General features: G+C 38.9%; 2 protein-coding genes across 4 annotated transcripts; both read left to right on the top strand.

The window, feature by feature from the left end:
* Positions 1 to 135: 135 nt before the first annotated feature.
* Positions 136 to 19,437, top strand: LOC105833085 (cytochrome P450 4C1). Of its 3 annotated transcripts, none has more exons than XM_036289913.1 (13): positions 136 to 436; positions 1,023 to 1,241; positions 1,523 to 1,632; positions 1,866 to 1,956; positions 3,342 to 3,527; positions 3,744 to 3,837; positions 3,989 to 4,091; positions 4,267 to 4,366; positions 5,377 to 5,483; positions 5,572 to 5,640; positions 18,079 to 18,247; positions 18,485 to 18,664; positions 18,929 to 19,101. In XM_036289913.1, exons 2-13 carry the CDS (start codon positions 1,085 to 1,087, stop codon positions 19,099 to 19,101), a joined length of 1,539 nt encoding a protein of 512 aa, XP_036145806.1. In that variant the 5' UTR covers positions 136 to 436; positions 1,023 to 1,084. The 3 variants fall into 3 exon arrangements, with proteins under 3 accessions (XP_036145806.1, XP_036145805.1, XP_036145807.1); XM_036289912.1 differs by having other exon boundaries at positions 988 to 1,241; XM_036289914.1 differs by lacking the exon at positions 136 to 436 and having other exon boundaries at positions 1,085 to 1,241; positions 18,929 to 19,437.
* Positions 8,505 to 11,277, top strand: LOC118646618. The gene has a single exon (XM_036289916.1). It carries the CDS (start codon positions 9,630 to 9,632, stop codon positions 10,947 to 10,949), a length of 1,320 nt encoding a protein of 439 aa, XP_036145809.1. The 5' UTR covers positions 8,505 to 9,629; the 3' UTR covers positions 10,950 to 11,277.
* Positions 19,438 to 19,729: the final 292 nt, after the last annotated feature.

The following is a 19,729-nucleotide window of genomic DNA, read 5'->3' as shown; positions in this document are numbered from 1 at the left end:
AATTAACAGACAATCGCTGCTGCGCACGGATAGGCTACATTCATGTGTCAGCGTGATTAAATGAACGGACTTCGCGATGGCAGAGAAAACATGTCTGATCAAAAGAGAAAAACAGCGATTGGTCCGATCAAACGCTGTCTCTGGCTAATCAGTAGCATATTGAGCGCTAGATAGAGAAAGAAATAGGCCTGGACCACGTTTTCTCTTGGTTTTTTGTCGAACACTTTTCAAGGGCATTTTGTAGAGATTGCACAGTCCATGCTTTGTGTCGATGAAGTAGCCGTGTGGCAGGTGTCTCAATATCCCACAAACTGATAAGTCCAATGTGTATAAAAGTTATCAACAAAATTGCAAAAAAAAAAACAAGTAAACAGATATTTCAGAATATAAGCGAACGCATTTGAGAAAGCATCAGTGTATCACAAAACTTTGTATAGTAAGGAACATATTTATTCAGAATATTTATCCAAATTGATTATAAATTAACAAAATGCGATTACATAAAACGCAATTAATAAATACTTCAAAAACATTTTAGATAATGTTAACTGCTTCATGAAATTAACAAATTCTTTTAATTGAGAAAAAAGACAATTAGATTTTTTTGTATATAATTTTTAGTAATTCATACACTTTTTACTTTAGAAACAAAAAGAATATATGTACTATATATTTATATCTTTTCTTAAGTAACGTATTTTGATACGTGTTGTGTTTTAAAACACAAGTAATTATTTGCCAAACGTTTAGATAAACTTAATAAGTTCATTAAGGCAATAACTTCTCTATTATTGGCATTTTTAAGTTCAAATTTAAAAACGGGCAATTTTATTTACGATACTTTTTTCAACGATAAAAATATATAAGAATTACGTAGTTCAGGTCTTTAATGAGTTGGACAGTATTATCAAATGTGTTTACATTAATTTATCAATCTTATCAAGATAATAATAACATTATATCATATTTATTTTATTTATCGTAAAGAGATATAAAATACTTTTTACGTGCAATTTCCAAAGATTGAAGAAGCACACGAGACTATAGGAAATTGAACCCGAATAGAACAGTTATTACTACAAGAATGTTTATTATTATATTATTATTATTTATTCCTGTGGTATATTTGGCGCGTTATTATTACGTGCACAATGGACAATATGGACGATTATTCCATAAAATACCAGGACCGTCAAGTTATCCAATTATTGGTCATTTACTTTTAGTGCTATGTTCACGAGGTGAGTTAAAACGTTTAACACATTTTTATAAATAAACAATTTCTTTAAATTGTCATTATGTAAATATTAATGTTCTTCTGTGCATAATATTTTTAATAATTATATAAGAAAGAGAGAGTTTTTCGATGTTTTTCATTCATTTTTAGTTTCTGAATAATTATGTTTGTTTTGTTTTTGGCCCAATCAGAGTTCAAAAAATCAGTTTAAAGCACATGTAACATTCTAAATAAATACAATTTTTTTTTATTCTTAATACTTGATATACTTGTATAAATTTTCAGAAGAACTTTGGAAACTTTTACTTACTCTTTCTACACAATATTATCCTATTTTTAAAGCGTGGGTTTTTCTTTATGGTTTTGTATCTATTCAACATCCTGATGACTTGGAGGTAATATAAAATAAATATAAAAAAATTAAATTCAATATTTATTATCTCTGTACAAACTAAAGATTTAAAAATTTGTCGATTATTTACAAGAAATATTTTACAAAAAAATCTTTATAATTATTAGAAAAACAATAAATGTAGTGATATGTTAAGATACTTTCAAAGATATTGATTATCATTATTAAAATTATTAATTTACAGTATTTATTATAATGCTTTTTATAATTTACTAGATAATACTAAGCAGTACAAAAAACATTGACAAGAGTATGATTTATGAAATATTTCATCCTTGGTTAGGAATGGGTCTTCTTACTAGTGGAGGTAATATTACTATCTATAAATAAAAAAAGTATATACTTTATAATAATAAACAAGATTGAAATTAACATTTTATATGTGTAACGCTGTCATCATTATCTTATTTGCAACAAATCTTTTTAATAACGATTACTTTAGTTTGTTATAATATTTTTATATTTAATTTGCACGTCACTTCAGCGCTCAAGTACAGTAGTCATATACAACATATATGATTATGTAGAATAAATTCTATTTTTGTTATTCTATAATACATTATTAAATACATTTTAAACTGAAAAATATTTTGTATTTTATTTTATACTATCTTTTAGAATAGTTATTGACAGTATTGAATATTTATAATTTATTGTTATATATGTATATACTATATATATATATATATATATATATATATATATATAAAATACATTTATAAAAAGTAAGGCTGTAAATGTTTTATATACACATATTTATTGTTTGTCTATTACACGTAACCAATAATGTTACATATTGATTACTGTATACTTTAGAACTAAAGAGAGGTATGCAAATTAAATATAAAAATCGCGCGCGCGTGTGTGTGTGTGTGTGTGTGTGTGTGTACAAATTATAATAGAAAATGTGAATATTAAAACGTATTTGTGACAAAGATATTAATATTAAGAAATGTTAAAACATTTTATAAAAATTGTTTATAAAATTTATGAATTGGATTGGATACTAATAATAAAGTAAATAATATAAAAGGGAAATTAGAAAAATTAAACGATAAATTTAGTATAAAGATAAGCTTGTTTTATATACATTAAAATTTTCAGTTTTATTATTACATTTTTGCTGCATTACTAAATAACATAGCTATACAATATATTTAATAAATAACATAGCTTTAAAATCTAACATAGTAATTGTAATTTTTTATAATGTACAATAATATCTTATTTTAGTACAAGAAGTAACGAAAATAGTAACAAATCGTTATTTTCTATATACAGTAGCGATAATTAACGTGAATAACGTAACTTTCAAAATTAGCAATAAGTAACGGGTAAGTTACGAGTTTATTTTTACAAAAAGTAATAGGAATGTTACTTTTGTGAAGTAACTCGCCTTAAATGTTAAACTTATTACTACACTGCATATTATTATTAGAAGAAATTATTGAATGTAATTTTTGTTTATTGATACATTCAAGTCAAAGAAATTAAATATTTTTCAACAAGCACAAAAATGTTTTTCATATTTAATAATAATCGGTAATTAATTATTAATATTAAATTTAAAAAACAGAAAAATTGTACAACATATGTAAACGTTATTTATGTTAGTGGTAATAACATTAAATTATAAGGTAATAACATAAGATGTTATAAAACACGATTATACATTATCTTATAATTTTTTAGGCTCCAAGTGGCATTCACGGCGAAAGATATTAACTCCCACATTCCATTTTAATATATTACAACAATTTATCGAAATTTTAGTCGAAGAGGGCGAAAGTATGACAAGATCTTTGAAAAATGCGGGAGGCATTGTTACAAAAGATTTAGAACCATTTATTAGTGAACATACATTGAACGCAATATGTGGTATTTTTGATTAAATCTATGCAAATATTCTATTTGAAGTAATATGAAAAATAGAAAGAGATTATATAATTCTTATACAAAATATAAATGTTAAGTTAAATTAATGTTACTTAAATTTATAAAGAGACACCTATTTAAATTTTACTACTAAATTTTATAAAGATATACTTTAAGAATATGTGATTACCTACATTAAAACAATGTAATTTTTTTTAGAAACTGCCATGGGCACTTCTCTCCAAGAAATGAATGCATTTCAACAACAGTATCGAAAAGCGGTTCACAGAATGGGGGAACTTTTTGTTCATAGGTAATAAAGTATTCATTTTTGGATTACCAAGGTGGTTAAAAATGATGTGACAAGCTAAAGAAAATGTTTTACATATTTTAAAACAAAATATTTTACGAAATTATATTAACTTTTAAATTCACATGCATAATATTCTGTAATTACGATTTAGATTATTTAGGCCGTGGTTGCATGTCAACTGGATATACTCATTAACGCCAAAAGGTAAAGAACAAAAAAATATCCTGAAGATATTGCACGGATTTACTGAAAAGGTAAAAATGTCATTCTAAATACTCTTCACAATAAACATTTAATGTACAAAAACACAAAAAAGTCAAAGTAAAGATCTCCTAATTTTTCATATAAAAAAATAATAAGATATTTTGTAAGTGTTGATAAAAACATCTTCAGCATTTACACATTAATATTGATGTTCGATATGTGTAGATTATTGCAAAAAGAAAAAATTATCATAAATGCACCGATGGACAATATTTGAGAAATTTTGACAAAGAAACAATGGCAGATGATACAGAAACTACTACAAGTAGGTGACAGCCAAAGCTATATTTTAAATTCAATAATCTAGTATTAAATATTATCATTTTAATAGAATTTTAAGGAGTAACACAGTAGAGCCTTAGTTTTAAGGCATAAATTTGGCGATTTTTTACGGGCGTGTAATATAAGAAGTAAAAAATCTCTTTAAAGATCTTTATTTTATGTACTCTAATGAGTAAAAAAATTTTTTTATAATTATTTCATTACAAAATACCGGCGCTACAACTCTGAAATAAAAACTACTTCTCGCAAAACGTGCTCCGCGGCTAGAAAGGTAACTCTTATATTTTTAAGCTGCAACAAAAAACAAAAATTTTTTTATTTCATGAAAGATTGGCTAAAGGAGTACGTAGGAAAATTTTAAAATGTTTTTTTCCTCTCTAAATTTCTTAGAGTAAAAATACTGCCACTCCAATTTTTCGAGTAATTTTTTACTCAATTTCAAGGGATTTTTTACTTTAAGAAATTTAGAGAGTACAAAAATAATGGATGTTTGAAAAAACATTTTATTTTTTGGCAAAATAAATACGTAAAAAATTGTAACAAAAAAATTTACAACAAATTACAAAACCTCTACTTCTCTATACTTTTCTGGAAAATGTATCTAAAAAGTTGCAGTTTATATTATAAGTAAATTGGTCAAGATTTGTCAAAGTTCGTTTCTGGCTGACTGAAAAAACATGTTTTCGAGAAAAACGCAATTAAAGTTTCAATTGATGTCAAACGTTAGAATTTGTTGATTTACCTTCAATCTACAATGCCTGCGCCATATAGTTGATCTTCTACATTGACGTTCTCTTCGTCCTCAAAAAATTCGATTTTTTTTAAAATCGACTGTGGTGTTACCACTTAATTAAAAAATACTATAACAAACACATTATGGCATAATCATTGCCATTAATTAAATTTAATATTTATAAATTTTAATTCTATATTGTTTAACAAAAGTAAAACAAACAAGAATTATGTAACAAGATTATTATGCTTTTAATTTAGTTAAAAAAAAACGGCTCGCAATGTTGGATCTTTTAATATTGGCTTCTCAAGAAGGTCTTTTAACTGATTTAGATATCAGAGAGGAAATCGATACTTTTACACTTGAGGTATACACTTTAAATTTTCCTCTTTTTTATTTACATTTGTCTTATTCCATTTTCTAAATGTATACAAATGAAAGCGATATAATTACAGGGTCATGATACTACATCAATGGCTATATGTTTTACGTTATGTCTATTGGCCGAACACAAAGATATTCAGGTATTTTTCATAAAATGAGTGATTTATAAAAAAAAGGGTAAGTATTGATGAAAACAAAGTCTGCTCTTTCAGCTTGATCTCGATTAATTATTATATTGTGGTAACATAAAATACACGTGTCATATAAAATACATGTGTAACATGAAGGGTGTGCAAAAAGCAAAAACCTATGTGAGAGATTTATCTTTATACCTATGTAGAAGAATTTGTTTTGTGTCATAAGCACGGGAAAGACGGTTAGAATCTCTTGGAAGTTATTCAAGTCAATGACTTTGATAACATACGTCGTCAAATTTGAGTTGATTAAAGCAGGCTTCATTTTTAACAATATTTATCGAAAAAAGACAGTATAACATTTAAGATAGTTTTATCAGATAAAGATATTGAAATAAGTTTTAATTTATAATATTGTTCGAAATTAATGTTTAATCTTTACTTTATTAAAATCTTTTGCCAACTATTCTCGTGAGAAAAACTAAATGAAGCAAATTGTTATACATTGTTATACATATATAAGAGGCAGTATCCCGGATATTATTTGTTTGTATTTATTTAACTTATGTACACAAGATTTCTTATAAAAACTCATCAATATGTTCTTTGAACAATTAAAAAATAAATATTATACAGGTAAAGCTAATCACTTCAATTAAAATAATTATTCTAAATTGTTACATCTGAAAATTACCACCATATGCAGTATGGTCGCTATTATTTTTTTCAAGCAGTCAGATAACTCAACGATTTAGATAGATTTTATAATAAAAGATAGATTTGGATTTTTTAATAAAATAATTCGATAATATTGCTGATTCTGTTTACACAAATTTCTTTGACCGACGCCAACCAGTATTGACATACTTTTTGCAGACTATGTTTTAAATATTGTGTTAAAAAATGTAATATTTAAGTAAACTGTTTATAATGACCCGCGAAATCAGATCTTACGTGATAGAACTATTCTAACTCAAGAAATAAAGTATTAAAATAATAGGAATAATAAGTTTTGTTGCTTGCACGTATAGGGATGCATACATATTTTCTTATAATATTTGTATATAATGTATATTTTTATATTTAATATGTTGGAAATTAGCTTTTTTTACCTATTTTATTTCTTTTTTTAATTGTTTTAAATATAAAGGGACATCACCAATACCGACATAAGATTTCTAAAATGGACTCCTTATTTCTTTTGAGCGAAACATTGTATTTTATTAATACTGACAAAATTATGTGTGCTTTGATAAAAGATGAAAACTCATAATTCATATCTGTAGCTTCTTATTTATAACTTTTTTGTACATAAAATCTCATATAAGCTATTTCTCCAAGAGCGGCAATAAAATTTGTACAACTTTTTTTACAAATTGTATACATAAAAAATAGTTACTACTGATGATATTGAATTATTTTATATGTTTTGTGACGTGGCGCATCCGGGCGCCCGTCACAAGGGCATAGGACCGACCGAGAGGGTCGATCGGGGGCGACTCCTCGCCGAACCAAGGGGGATGTGACTGTTACTTTATTTTATCTTTAATTTTTAGCTTCCGCGATACCGTTTTTCCCGATTGTAGTAACAATCGTTTAAAGCAAAGGCGCCGAGTGAGGGCTCATCGGAAGAGTGTGTCAGAGGCGACGGAGGAACAGCCGTCGCGGGAATTGCTGGGGACACTCGACAGTGGAAGGAGCGCCCCTCAAGGAGTTTCCCCGCCGTGCCGAGCATCGGGCCCCGCAGAACGTTTCCGTCCCTGAGCAAAGGATACCGGCCGCGCCGACTAACAGCGCGGGGACACGACGGCTCCCAGCTAGGATCACGCGGTGGGCACGCACCACCGGGCAGCGAACGAAAGAGCGGCCACAGACATGGAACCGCCAGCCACCCCGATCGGATTGGTCGCGGCCTGGCCAGCCGGGCCTACCGAAACGGCGGAAACAGGGAGCACATGGTTGGAGCACGTGTTCAGCACGGGCCGTTCAAGGGACGAGGCAGCGCGGCGCTGGATCGAGGATCACGCGGAAACACGTGGATCCAGCGATAGCAAATCGAAGAGCGTCCGCGCATGCGCGACGGCTCGAGCCGGCCGGCGCGGGACAGGGGCTCCTCACTGTTCGGTTGACGGCGAAATAGTACGTGCCATAGGACGAGCCCTCGAGACCAACTTCGACGGACGAGAATCAAGAGATTATTGTAAGGCCATCACTCGGCAGCCACGCGGAATTCCGTAAGATTCGGTAAGGCGGTCGACTTTCGTGCGGGACCGGATAAGGGATACCGTTTGTCGTGTTACCGGTTACCCGAATCCGATACCGTTTTGCTGTTGTTGCTTTATTAGTGTAAAAGACTTGAAGTATTAAGTAGAGTCTCGTGGCCGCACGAAAGATCGGACCGACCGGCCCGAATATTTAAGTGTTAAGTACGTCCCTCTCGGACAAAGCCAGTACCGACAGTCATATTGTAATTAAGAATTGATTTGTTCAGTACCGCGAATACCGAGTTAGAATACATTGTAATTAGAGTGATTGGCGAGCGGAGAGCCCCGACGGCCTCTCGCCGCGTAGAGAGAGAACAAAGTTTCCGCATTCTTGTAGTGCCGACTTCCGGCTTCCGTAATAACCATTTCTATGAAATTAAGCAATTAACAAGTGGAGTAAGATCCACGATTGTTGTCGACACAGCATTTCTTTACCTTTTACGAAATACATTTTAAAATTGCTATTTAATTAACAACTGAGTATCGATTCTTCTCTACGACCTGCCTCGATCCGAGCTCTCCATACCCCTCAATTAATAAAGAACCACGCCCCTCTACCACTTCGAGAAAAGAGCCACCGGCATTAGTGACGCTTCCTATCCAGCTACCGAATTATAGTTAATTGTTGTGCGGCGCGGAAATCCGCGCCTGGCGCCCAGAAAATTAGAGCATTTTCGGAGTTACCGTTCAAGCAGGCTACCGTTTTCGGACGTTACCGATCTCGCGAGGAAGCGTTACCCGCGAACTATTAGACAACTATTGCTGTTAATTGGGCGTAGCTCCGCGGACCCGGCGGTTCCCGACGAAAGCCACGTCGCAAATTTTGGCGCCCAACGTGGGGCCCACGCCGCCGTTACAGTAAAATAATTAAGTGGAGAATCGGAGAAAAGGCGGTCGTGGACGAGAGATTATACTATTGAGATATTTATGTTACTGTTTCCTTGTGTTTGACCTTTCTTTATTTGACGCTCGTTTCCTTGCTTACTCCGACTTTGGAGAGGATTATTTTTGTGCCATATATTGTGTTGTTCCCGGCTGACGAGTATTACTCCGACCTTGGAATTCCGGTGCCTACCGTGCGCGCGCTTTGTTTACGGTGTGCGCTGAGCCACTACTTGCGCGACATTTGGTTACGCTCCGAAAATTTTTTTTTTATCTCTCTCTGTGTATCGCCTGTGGGAGAATTAATGCAGTTTCCGTAGAGATTAATCTGATTTCCCGATACTTTTGTATTGTCGCCTACCGCTGTATATTAAAAGCAGCGATTATTGCTGTGAGATCGTGGAGTCTTGGAAATATTATTGCAACTACTTATTATTATTGTTAATATTGCTAATATTCGTGCCCTTGGAAGTTGCCTTTAGGCTTACCGAGAGCATTCACGTTAAGGTGGGGTGGGGAATCGAAAGAGAAATTTTAGTCAGCTGATGAGCTCCGATTTCTCGCGGCCTTCGCTTTGTTTACGTTTCGTGCGCTCGCGATACCTTTCGTTCGGCCTGTTGGTTGCGTGCTCGTGTTTACCTATCGAGTGACTTATTATTCCGCTTTTCTCTCGTATTTCGACAGTAAGGGCCGCTTTATTTTTCACATTGAATGAGATATTGTGAATTACCGGAGATTACACCTTAATTCTCGCGCGGTTGAAGACTACCGCTGTCCGGCCTGATACCGATTAGAAGGGGGTGAGTCACCGATCTGGTCTGTAAAAATACCATCAAATAAAAAAAAAAGATGACAGATAGAGATCCGCATCAGTGGATCCAAAAATTAACGGAGGAGCAGGCGCGACAGCACCTGACGGATCGAGGGCTCGATATTCGGGGGATATTGCCTGTTCTCCGGGCGCGGTTGGCGCGATATGAGGAAGCGATCCTCAGGGGGGCGACACCCTCCGGGACCCCCGACCCCGTAGAGGCCATTAGCGATCCATTCGAGGGCCTGGGAGCCGCGGAGCCAGGGCCTAGCATTCCGTCTTTTACTATTGGTGATTTCGGTGTCGGGAACCGAGTAGTGCGTTCGCCGCCTGCGGAAAATAGTACCGCTAAGGGGGAGCACGGGGGGATGGGCGCGAGGAAGCGGGAATACGAGTACACGTTTCCCCCGCGAGCAGATCCCGTCCCGTCGCACACCGGTCGACGCTCGCCGCGTAGCTCGGCGGCCGACGCGTATAATTTAATGAGGAAGTGGAATCTCCATTTCTCGGGAAGTAAAAATTGCGATGCAGAGGCGTTTCTGACGCGCATCAAAGAGGCCCGCTCCATTCTTCCTGTTACCGATGCCGATCTATTCAAGTGTTTACCGATATTTATGTCCGATGCCGCGCTGTACTGGGTTAGATTAGAGAGTGAAAATTGGCGAAATTGGCAGGATTTTGAGACCGCGTGGCGCGTTCGGTTTGGCGATCCCGACTACCAGTACGCGCTCCGGGAGGAAGTAATGCGGCGAACGCAGGGCGAGCAAGAATCCGCGGCGGATTATTTGACTCGCTTGCGTACGCTGCTCGCGAAGATGACTCCCCCGTGGTCGTTGCAGGAGCAGTTAAATTTTGCTTATCGAAACTTGTTACCGCGTTTGCGGCTCGTGGTCCAGCGACACGATTTTACCTGTTTCCGTTCCATGGAGGAACTGGTCACGCGGATGGAGCGAAATTACGCCGCGGAGAAATGCTACCGACCCCCCCTCCCACCGGAACAGTCACTTTTCCCGGAACTGGCATACCACGCGCCGAAGGGGAAGGCCAAAAGTCCGGGAACCGTCGCGGCGATAAGCACGACCAACTCGGGGGCGAGTAGGGGGAGGACGCGAGCCCCCAGGGCTTCCGCGGAGATCGCCGCGGGCTCGTCGACGAGTAACCCCCTCACTACACCGAGCGGTACGATATCGGCGGCGGCTGCTTCCAACGATGTAAAATGTTGGAACTGCGAAAAGATAGGTCACCGCGCGCGAGATTGTACGGAGCCGCGGCGGACACATTGTTACCGTTGCGGTAAACGTGGGTATACCGTGAGAACCTGCCCGTCGTGCTCGGGAAACGCGAGCGGGAGTCAGTAGAGCGGGTACCTGCGACTCCAGGCCAGGGAGGCGAGACCCGAACGATAGATACCGATACCGAGACATTATGCTACTCGTATGGCACCTTCGAGGACGTACCGCTACCGCCCCTCCGATATTTTTATATCAAAATACGTCAGTATACGCTCCCAGCTTTAGTCGATTCCGGATCAAATAGAACTCTTCTCGGCCGCGAGGGCATAAAAATAGTAAGGACATTGGAGCTCCCCACCGAACAGGAGAGGGGCGTACAGATCCGTACAGCCAACGGACAAATAGCTACCATCCGCGAGAAAGTTAGGCTACCGATAGACTTGAAGGAAAAAAGTTTCGCGATGACAGTCGGATTATTACCGGAGTTGGCAGTGCCATGTATTCTCGGGTTAGATTTTCTGTCGAGCTTTGGGGTGGGATTAGACTTCGCCAAGAACGAATGGTATTTTTCGGGGATACCAGAAATACGTTACCGTTTCGCTACCGAAGAAGCGTGTCGTGCGTGTTCCGGATTAGCGGAATTAACGGACGACCAACAAAAACGACTAGATTTTTTTTTACGAACGTTACCGGAGCCGTCAGAGAACCCAGGCGTTACCGAATTAATACAACATAGAATCGATATCGGGAATACTTCACCAATTAAACAACGGTGCTACCTTGTCTCACCGAAAGTTCAGGAGGCCATTCGGGAGGAAGTAGATAAAATGCTTAATGCCGGAATAATAGAGCCGTCCTATAGCGAATGGTCGAGCCCTATAGTAATGGTAAAGAAACCAAACGGCAAATACCGGTTTTGCTTAGATTTTAGGAAGGTGAATGGCGTGTCGAAAAAAGATGCATATCCGTTACCGAACATGACCGGCATTTTAGATAAATTGCGATCGGCGCGATATATATCAACCATCGATTTAAGTCAGGCATACTTCCAAATACCGCTAGCAGAAGAAAGTCGTGAGATTACCGCCTTTAGCGTTCCCGGGAAGGGGTTGTACCACTTTACCCGCATGCCGTACGGACTTACGGGGGCCCCGGCAACCTTTCAAAGGTTACTGGATCGCCTAATCGGGCCTGAAATGGAACCCTTCGCATTCGCGTACTTAGATGACATAGTAATAGTCACTCCGACGTTTGACGAGCACGTAACTTGGCTGCAACGGGTAATAAGTAAAATAAAATCCGCTGGGTTAACGATCAACCCCGATAAATGCGAATTTTGCAGATCACAAGTAAAGTATCTCGGGTTTATTGTACAACAGGAAGGTTTAACGGTAGATCCCGAAAAGACGCGCCCTATTTTAGAATACCCGGCACCGCGTAACATAAAACAGCTGCGGAGATTCCTGGGTATGTCTTCTTGGTACCGAAAATTTATACCGCAGTTCGCGACGCTTAGTCAACCCCTGACCAGCCTTTTGAAGAAAGGCAGGCGCTGGGAGTGGGGGGAAATTGAGGATCGCGCGTTCGAACAGATCCGCGAACAGTTAGTGACGGCGCCGACACTCGCATGTCCGAACTTCGAGTTACCGTTTATGTTACAAACCGACGCGAGTTCAGTTGGTTTAGGGGCAGTATTAACGCAGAATATCGAGGGTACCGAACGAGTCATCGCGTTTGCTAGTCGCGTGTTATCCGATCCCGAAACGAAATATTCAGTCACAGAACAGGAGTGTTTGGCCGTGGTTTGGGCAATACACAAATTTAGACCTTACTTAGAAGGATATAAGTTCACAGTTGTGACTGACCATAGTAGTCTGAGATGGTTGCACAACCTTAAAAATCCTACGGGCAGATTAGCGAGATGGGCTCTCGAGCTATTAGAATATGACTACGTGGTAGAACATCGCAAGGGTGCACTCCATCACGTACCCGACGCGTTATCGCGTATGTTCGAAGGAGAGAACGAGATCGTTGTGAACGCGGTGATAGACGTCGTAGATTGCGGGGACACGCGAGATGAGTGGTACCGAAAAAGATTTAAGGAAGTAGTTACCGACCCCAAGCGATACGGGCATTGGAGAATTGTAGATAAGCAACTATATTTTCTAAGGGCACGACCGGTGATTTCCGATATCGTAGAAGACCTTGATCGATGGAAATTAGTGCTACCGCTGGAGTCCCGCTTCGAAGCACTGCGCGAATCGCATGACGCCCCACAGGCGGGACACTTAGGAGTTGAGAAAACTTATCAGCGTCTTGCCGTCTCTTATTTTTGGCCTAATATGTTCCGCGACGTCGCCAAGTATATTCGGGCGTGTGACATATGTCAACGCACTAAAGTCGAACAGGCTAGCCCTGCCGGATTGATGGGACGCAGGGTAGTGGAAGGGCCGTGGGTCGCAGTAGCCGCAGATATAGTTGGACCGTTACCGCGAAGTAAGGCTGGATTTCAATACCTGCTGGTTATTCAGGATCTGTTTACGAAATGGGTGGAATGTAAAGCCTTGAGGGCAGCTACCGGCCCAAAAATTAGGGAAGCCCTAGAAGAATTAGTGATATCGCGATGGGGAACCCCGAAAGTCCTTTTGACGGATAATGGAACCGAATTCATCAACAAAATTATGAAAGATTTTGCCGAGGAAAACCGGATTACACATACGACGGTACCGCCATACCACCCGCAAGCGAACCCGGTGGAACGCGTGAATCGTATATTAAAAACTATGATAGTCGCGTTTATTAAGAAAGATCATCGGGAGTGGGACCTACACCTTGCGGATCTCCGTTTTGCTTATAATACCGCCTTTCACTCGTCCTTGGGAACATCTCCAGCGTTTTTAAATCTGGGACGCGAACTGTTACCGAAGGAATTATTACGCGATCGAGATAAAGATGCTACCGAAGTCGTTCCAGGGGATACCGCTGATTGGTCGCGACGGATGACAAAGCTACAGACCGTCCGACAATGGGTTACCGAAAATTTAGATGGGGCAAATCAGAGACAGGCACAGAGATATAATTTGCGTAGACGATCTCGCGTATTTAAAGTCGGCGATTTGGTTTTGAGGCGACAACATGTGTTGTCTTCGGCCGCACAGAATATAGCGGCAAAATTGGCACCGAAATTCCAGGGACCCTTAAAAATACGGCGAGTGATCTCCCCAGTAATCTACGAATTAGAGAACCTGGAGGGGTCAACCGTTGGAAAGATCCACATCCAAGACCTTAAGCCTTACATTGTCCCGGTTTCCGCTTGAATAGAAGTTACCGTCATCATGCTGAACGCGGATACGAGGCGCCTGTGGCGCCAATTTTACGCCCGGCACCTCGCCGTCTGGAGGTTTGTCCGCCAGAACGACGAGGGATTCTGGGTGGATTTAGAGGAGACTGCGCAGCTTGTCCGGGATGCGCAGTGGACAAACCAGGGAGCGGTGGTGAGGGAGTTTCCCCGAATGCGGAGTATCGGGACGGAAGCCCGCATCGAGGGAAGCGACCGGGCTTGCCAGACTCCAACACTGGGGCGAGGATCCGTCGCCACCCAGACCCCAAACGTCCCAGAGTTATACCGGCCAAGACCGGTGGACCCAAGCCCACCGGCCCCAGAGGCCAAAGAGGGACGAATCGTGGGCTGCTGGAACTGCGACTCGGAGCACCACAGATACGCGGAGTGCCGCCTGGCCCGCCGCCGATCGTTCTGTTTCGGGTGTGGCGAGCGGGGGGTCACGGTGCGCACCTGCCACCGATGCGGACCCGTGTACCGGAGCACCCGTCCGTACACCGGCCCACGCGGACCACGGGACCGAAACCCGGACCAGTAAAAGCCCGGCACCTTCCTACCACTCTTGAACTGTCCCGAGATCTTTGTTTTTTGTGTTCGTGATACCGCCCGGCTGTGCCAATAACATTTGTTTTGTTTGCTCCCGGCTACCGAAGCCTGGTATTATTATTTTTGTACGATCTCTAGAAGATAGAGTAAAGAGCATATATTCTTACATTGCTGGAGTCACCGTTCATTTTTTTCCCTTCCTTGCATCGCTAGGAGAGGCACTGAGAATGCAAGACTAGTCTATGACGCTTTGAATGAATGTGAGAATTATACTGTCGGATCTGGAAAGTTTGGAAGAGGTTTGACTACAAGAGAAGCTTCCTGCTATTCCGGTTTTAATTAGGGTGTTGTTGGATGGAGCAATGCCTCCCGTGGGCTGAGGCCCGGGGGCTGCCAGAGTGGTGGTCAGCCTTGACCGCCGAAGCTCAAGACCTTTTTCGGTCCTCCCCAGGGAAGGGGGAGTTGTGACGTGGCGCATCCGGGCGCCCGTCACAAGGGCATAGGACCGACCGAGAGGGTCGATCGGGGGCGACTCCTCGCCGAACCAAGGGGGATGTGACTGTTACTTTATTTTATCTTTAATTTTTAGCTTCCGCGATACCGTTTTTCCCGATTGTAGTAACAATCGTTTAAAGCAAAGGCGCCGAGTGAGGGCTCATCGGAAGAGTGTGTCAGAGGCGACGGAGGAACAGCCGTCGCGGGAATTGCTGGGGACACTCGACAGTGGAAGGAGCGCCCCTCAAGGAGTTTCCCCGCCGTGCCGAGCATCGGGCCCCGCAGAACGTTTCCGTCCCTGAGCAAAGGATACCGGCCGCGCCGACTAACAGCGCGGGGACACGACGGCTCCCAGCTAGGATCACGCGGTGGGCACGCACCACCGGGCAGCGAACGAAAGAGCGGCCACAGACATGGAACCGCCAGCCACCCCGATCGGATTGGTCGCGGCCTGGCCAGCCGGGCCTACCGAAACGGCGGAAACAGGGAGCACATGGTTGGAGCACGTGTTCAGCACGGGCCGTTCAAGGGACGAGGCAGCGCGGCGCTGGATCGAGGATCACGCGGAAACACGTGGATCCAGCGATAGCAAATCGAAGAGCGTCCGCGCATGCGCGACGGCTCGAGCCGGCCGGCGCGGGACAGGGGCTCCTCACTGTTCGGTTGACGGCGAAATAGTACGTGCCATAGGACGAGCCCTCGAGACCAACTTCGACGGACGAGAATCAAGAGATTATTGTAAGGCCATCACTCGGCAGCCACGCGGAATTCCGTAAGATTCGGTAAGGCGGTCGACTTTCGTGCGGGACCGGATAAGGGATACCGTTTGTCGTGTTACCGGTTACCCGAATCCGATACCGTTTTGCTGTTGTTGCTTTATTAGTGTAAAAGACTTGAAGTATTAAGTAGAGTCTCGTGGCCGCACGAAAGATCGGACCGACCGGCCCGAATATTTAAGTGTTAAGTACGTCCCTCTCGGACAAAGCCAGTACCGACAGTCATATTGTAATTAAGAATTGATTTGTTCAGTACCGCGAATACCGAGTTAGAATACATTGTAATTAGAGTGATTGGCGAGCGGAGAGCCCCGACGGCCTCTCGCCGCGTAGAGAGAGAACAAAGTTTCCGCATTCTTGTAGTGCCGACTTCCGGCTTCCGTAATAACCATTTCTATGAAATTAAGCAATTAACAAGTGGAGTAAGATCCACGATTGTTGTCGACACAGCATTTCTTTACCTTTTACGAAATACATTTTAAAATTGCTATTTAATTAACAACTGAGTATCGATTCTTCTCTACGACCTGCCTCGATCCGAGCTCTCCATACCCCTCAATTAATAAAGAACCACGCCCCTCTACCACTTCGAGAAAAGAGCCACCGGCATTAGTGACGCTTCCTATCCAGCTACCGAATTATAGTTAATTGTTGTGCGGCGCGGAAATCCGCGCCTGGCGCCCAGAAAATTAGAGCATTTTCGGAGTTACCGTTCAAGCAGGCTACCGTTTTCGGACGTTACCGATCTCGCGAGGAAGCGTTACCCGCGAACTATTAGACAACTATTGCTGTTAATTGGGCGTAGCTCCGCGGACCCGGCGGTTCCCGACGAAAGCCACGTCGCAGTTTATAGCATCGTTAAACTGTTTTTTTTTCTTTTGTATTTATCTCACACACCTACATAATTGGTTTTGTAAAATAGCGATGTTAATCGGTACACCTATCAGTGACTATAAAATATTAAAAATCATATAAAAATAAAAGATACATTTAAAAGATAATTTAAAAGATCTGTTTAATAAATCAAAATTATGCTGATATATTTCCGTGTAATATGTTTTATATGTATAACAACAAAAAATACTTGTACACAGAAAAAAAATGTAATACAGCCAATAACATATGTGATTGCGGGCTGCCAACTACATAAAATACTCAATACAATAATATTTGCTATTAATGCAAGTACAATGTTGATACTGCAATAGCATATATTATTGTATTGAGTATATTTTTAATTGGCAGCCCGCAATAACATATCTTATTGAATATATTGCATTTTTTTTTCAGTGTATAAATCGATAAAAGACATTTACATCGAAATTAAAGATTTTTAGAAATCTTCATCTATTTGTATATCAGTTTGCATGTATTTTGTACAGACTCATAATTCACGTAAAAGAAAAAAAGAAAAGAAAAAAGTAAAATTTCTAAAATTTCACTAATGCATTACACGTACGTTACAGCGATAGTACAAAGTGAATAATAATGACAAAATACCATGCAAGAATAAATTATTTTGTCAACACAAAAATTCATTAACAGTCTTCTAATAATATGTATGAAATACAATATATCAAATATAAAATATATGACACACAAGATATAATATAAAATGCATAACAGAGTTTTTTATTTTTTAGAAATTATTTTAATCGTAACTTTTATTGTGCTTACTTTATGAAAACAACGTTAACGCGGAATTTTCAGCTGACGAATCAAGAGCCTCTTTCTTAATTATTGTAAAATTTGGAACGATATTACAAAAACTGCAATAGTAGTTGCTATATCATCAAAAACGCTTTTTAGTTTGTTTGAGTTAGTTTAACCATGTTTCCAAAGTTTTCTTTTTAGATTTCGTTAAAAAAATATAATCCGAATACTAAATGCATGTCGATATGCTGATACTAGCAATGTTCCTCTATTTGTATAAATACATTAAATACATATTTTATTTAATTATATTATTTGTATGTTGTTAGAAGACATTAATTAAAACGTCTGCAAATTAAATTTAGAAATTTCACAATTCTATTTCTTTATTAAAAAATATTAGTACATAATAACAAAATTGTCTAAGTTTACATTAATGATACAGAATTGTGTTCGAGAAGAAGTTGATACTATTATGAAAGAGAATAAAGGGAATCTAACCATGAAGTCGCTACAAGATCTTCAATATTTGGAAAGATGTATAAAAGAAGCGTTGCGTATATATCCAAGTGTTTTCTTCATATCTCGAGTTAATTCAGAAGAGGTACAATTAAGTACGTAACCGATTAATCTATTGATATCTTTTTTAAAATGTTTATTTTTGATGAATCGTTTTTGTGGATCACATGACACATAACATTGCAAACGATTTAATTACACGTATTGATTATCAAAAAGATATTTATCTTTGAAATTGTTAATAACTTTCTAATTGTTGAATTATATTTTTTTCTGTTAATTAGTGTTTTATATTATTTTTGTATTATATTTTTTTTAAATGTTTTTCACAGAGTCATATATAATACCTGCCAGAACAATAATACATCTAAATATAGTAGGAGTTCATAGAGATCCCAATTTTTGGCCAAATCCAGAAATATTTGATCCAGATCGATTTTTACCTGATAACATTAAAAATCGTCATCCTTACTCATATATACCATTTAGTGCTGGACCGCGTAATTGTATCGGTAAAATGTTTATCTTTGATATTTTTATGTACAGGAAAAAAAGTAATATGGCCAATAATATATGTAGTTGCGGGCTGCCAAGTACATAAAATACGCAATACAATAATATTTACTGTTAATGCAAGTGCAATGTTAATACTGCATGTATTATTGTATTGAGTATATTTGAAGTTGGCAGTTTGCAACTACATATCTTAATGGATATATTACTTTTTTTCAGTGTATAAACAGATTGTAATACTTACATATAATTAAAAATTGTAGGTCAACGATTTGCTCTATTGGAGATGAAGGCAATGATAGCCCCTCTGATTCATAATTTCTACATAGAACCAGTGGATTATTTAAAAGACCTTCGACCGATAGCTGATTTTGTGTTTCGCCCTTTAAATCCGCTTCGTTTAAAGTTTATCCCAGTCGTTAAAAAATGCATATAAACATTTAAAGATAATTTAAATTTCGAAAAACAACAAATCATTAATGATCCAACATGTTGTTCATTATCTTTAGCCGTATATAAGTTCTCGATTATTATATCGAAGTCGTATATTACTCCAGATTATTTCCATTACTAGGTCAATAAAGATCGCAATTATCGCGTCAACATTGGAGACTTGACAACCAATCTTAGGTCATTATTAGCCCAATAGTAAAATCCTACAAAGCATCTTTTTCAACAGAAAAAATCTGTTTCAGAAGCAATTTTGTCGAACATTGTGTACAGTTTTTGTGAACGAATGACAGCATCGATGAGTAAAAAGATTAATTTAATGCTGACCTAGCTCAAGAACTGTAGCCTGAACCTATTCGCTTCTGCTACTATCAGTGCGAAGTGCGTAGTTATAATATATTTATAATATGCTAATAACTATGTGGAGTAGATGATTAAGAGGGCATGTTACCCTTCTTGCTTCATGGACGTCTGCGAGGCCAGACTTGGTATAATGCGCAACGTGTAATGACTTGTGAAATAGATATTTTAGATATCTTGCTATAGAAAATAAATTTAAGAATATTCTCATGATATTTTTTTATTTTTGTACATTTTTTATTGTTTTTTTTTTT

Source organism: Monomorium pharaonis, chromosome 7 (genome assembly GCF_013373865.1).
Source record: "Monomorium pharaonis isolate MP-MQ-018 chromosome 7, ASM1337386v2, whole genome shotgun sequence".
Classification (NCBI taxonomy): domain Eukaryota; kingdom Metazoa; phylum Arthropoda; class Insecta; order Hymenoptera; family Formicidae; genus Monomorium; species Monomorium pharaonis.
This window is presented reverse-complemented; position numbering and strand designations above follow the sequence as displayed.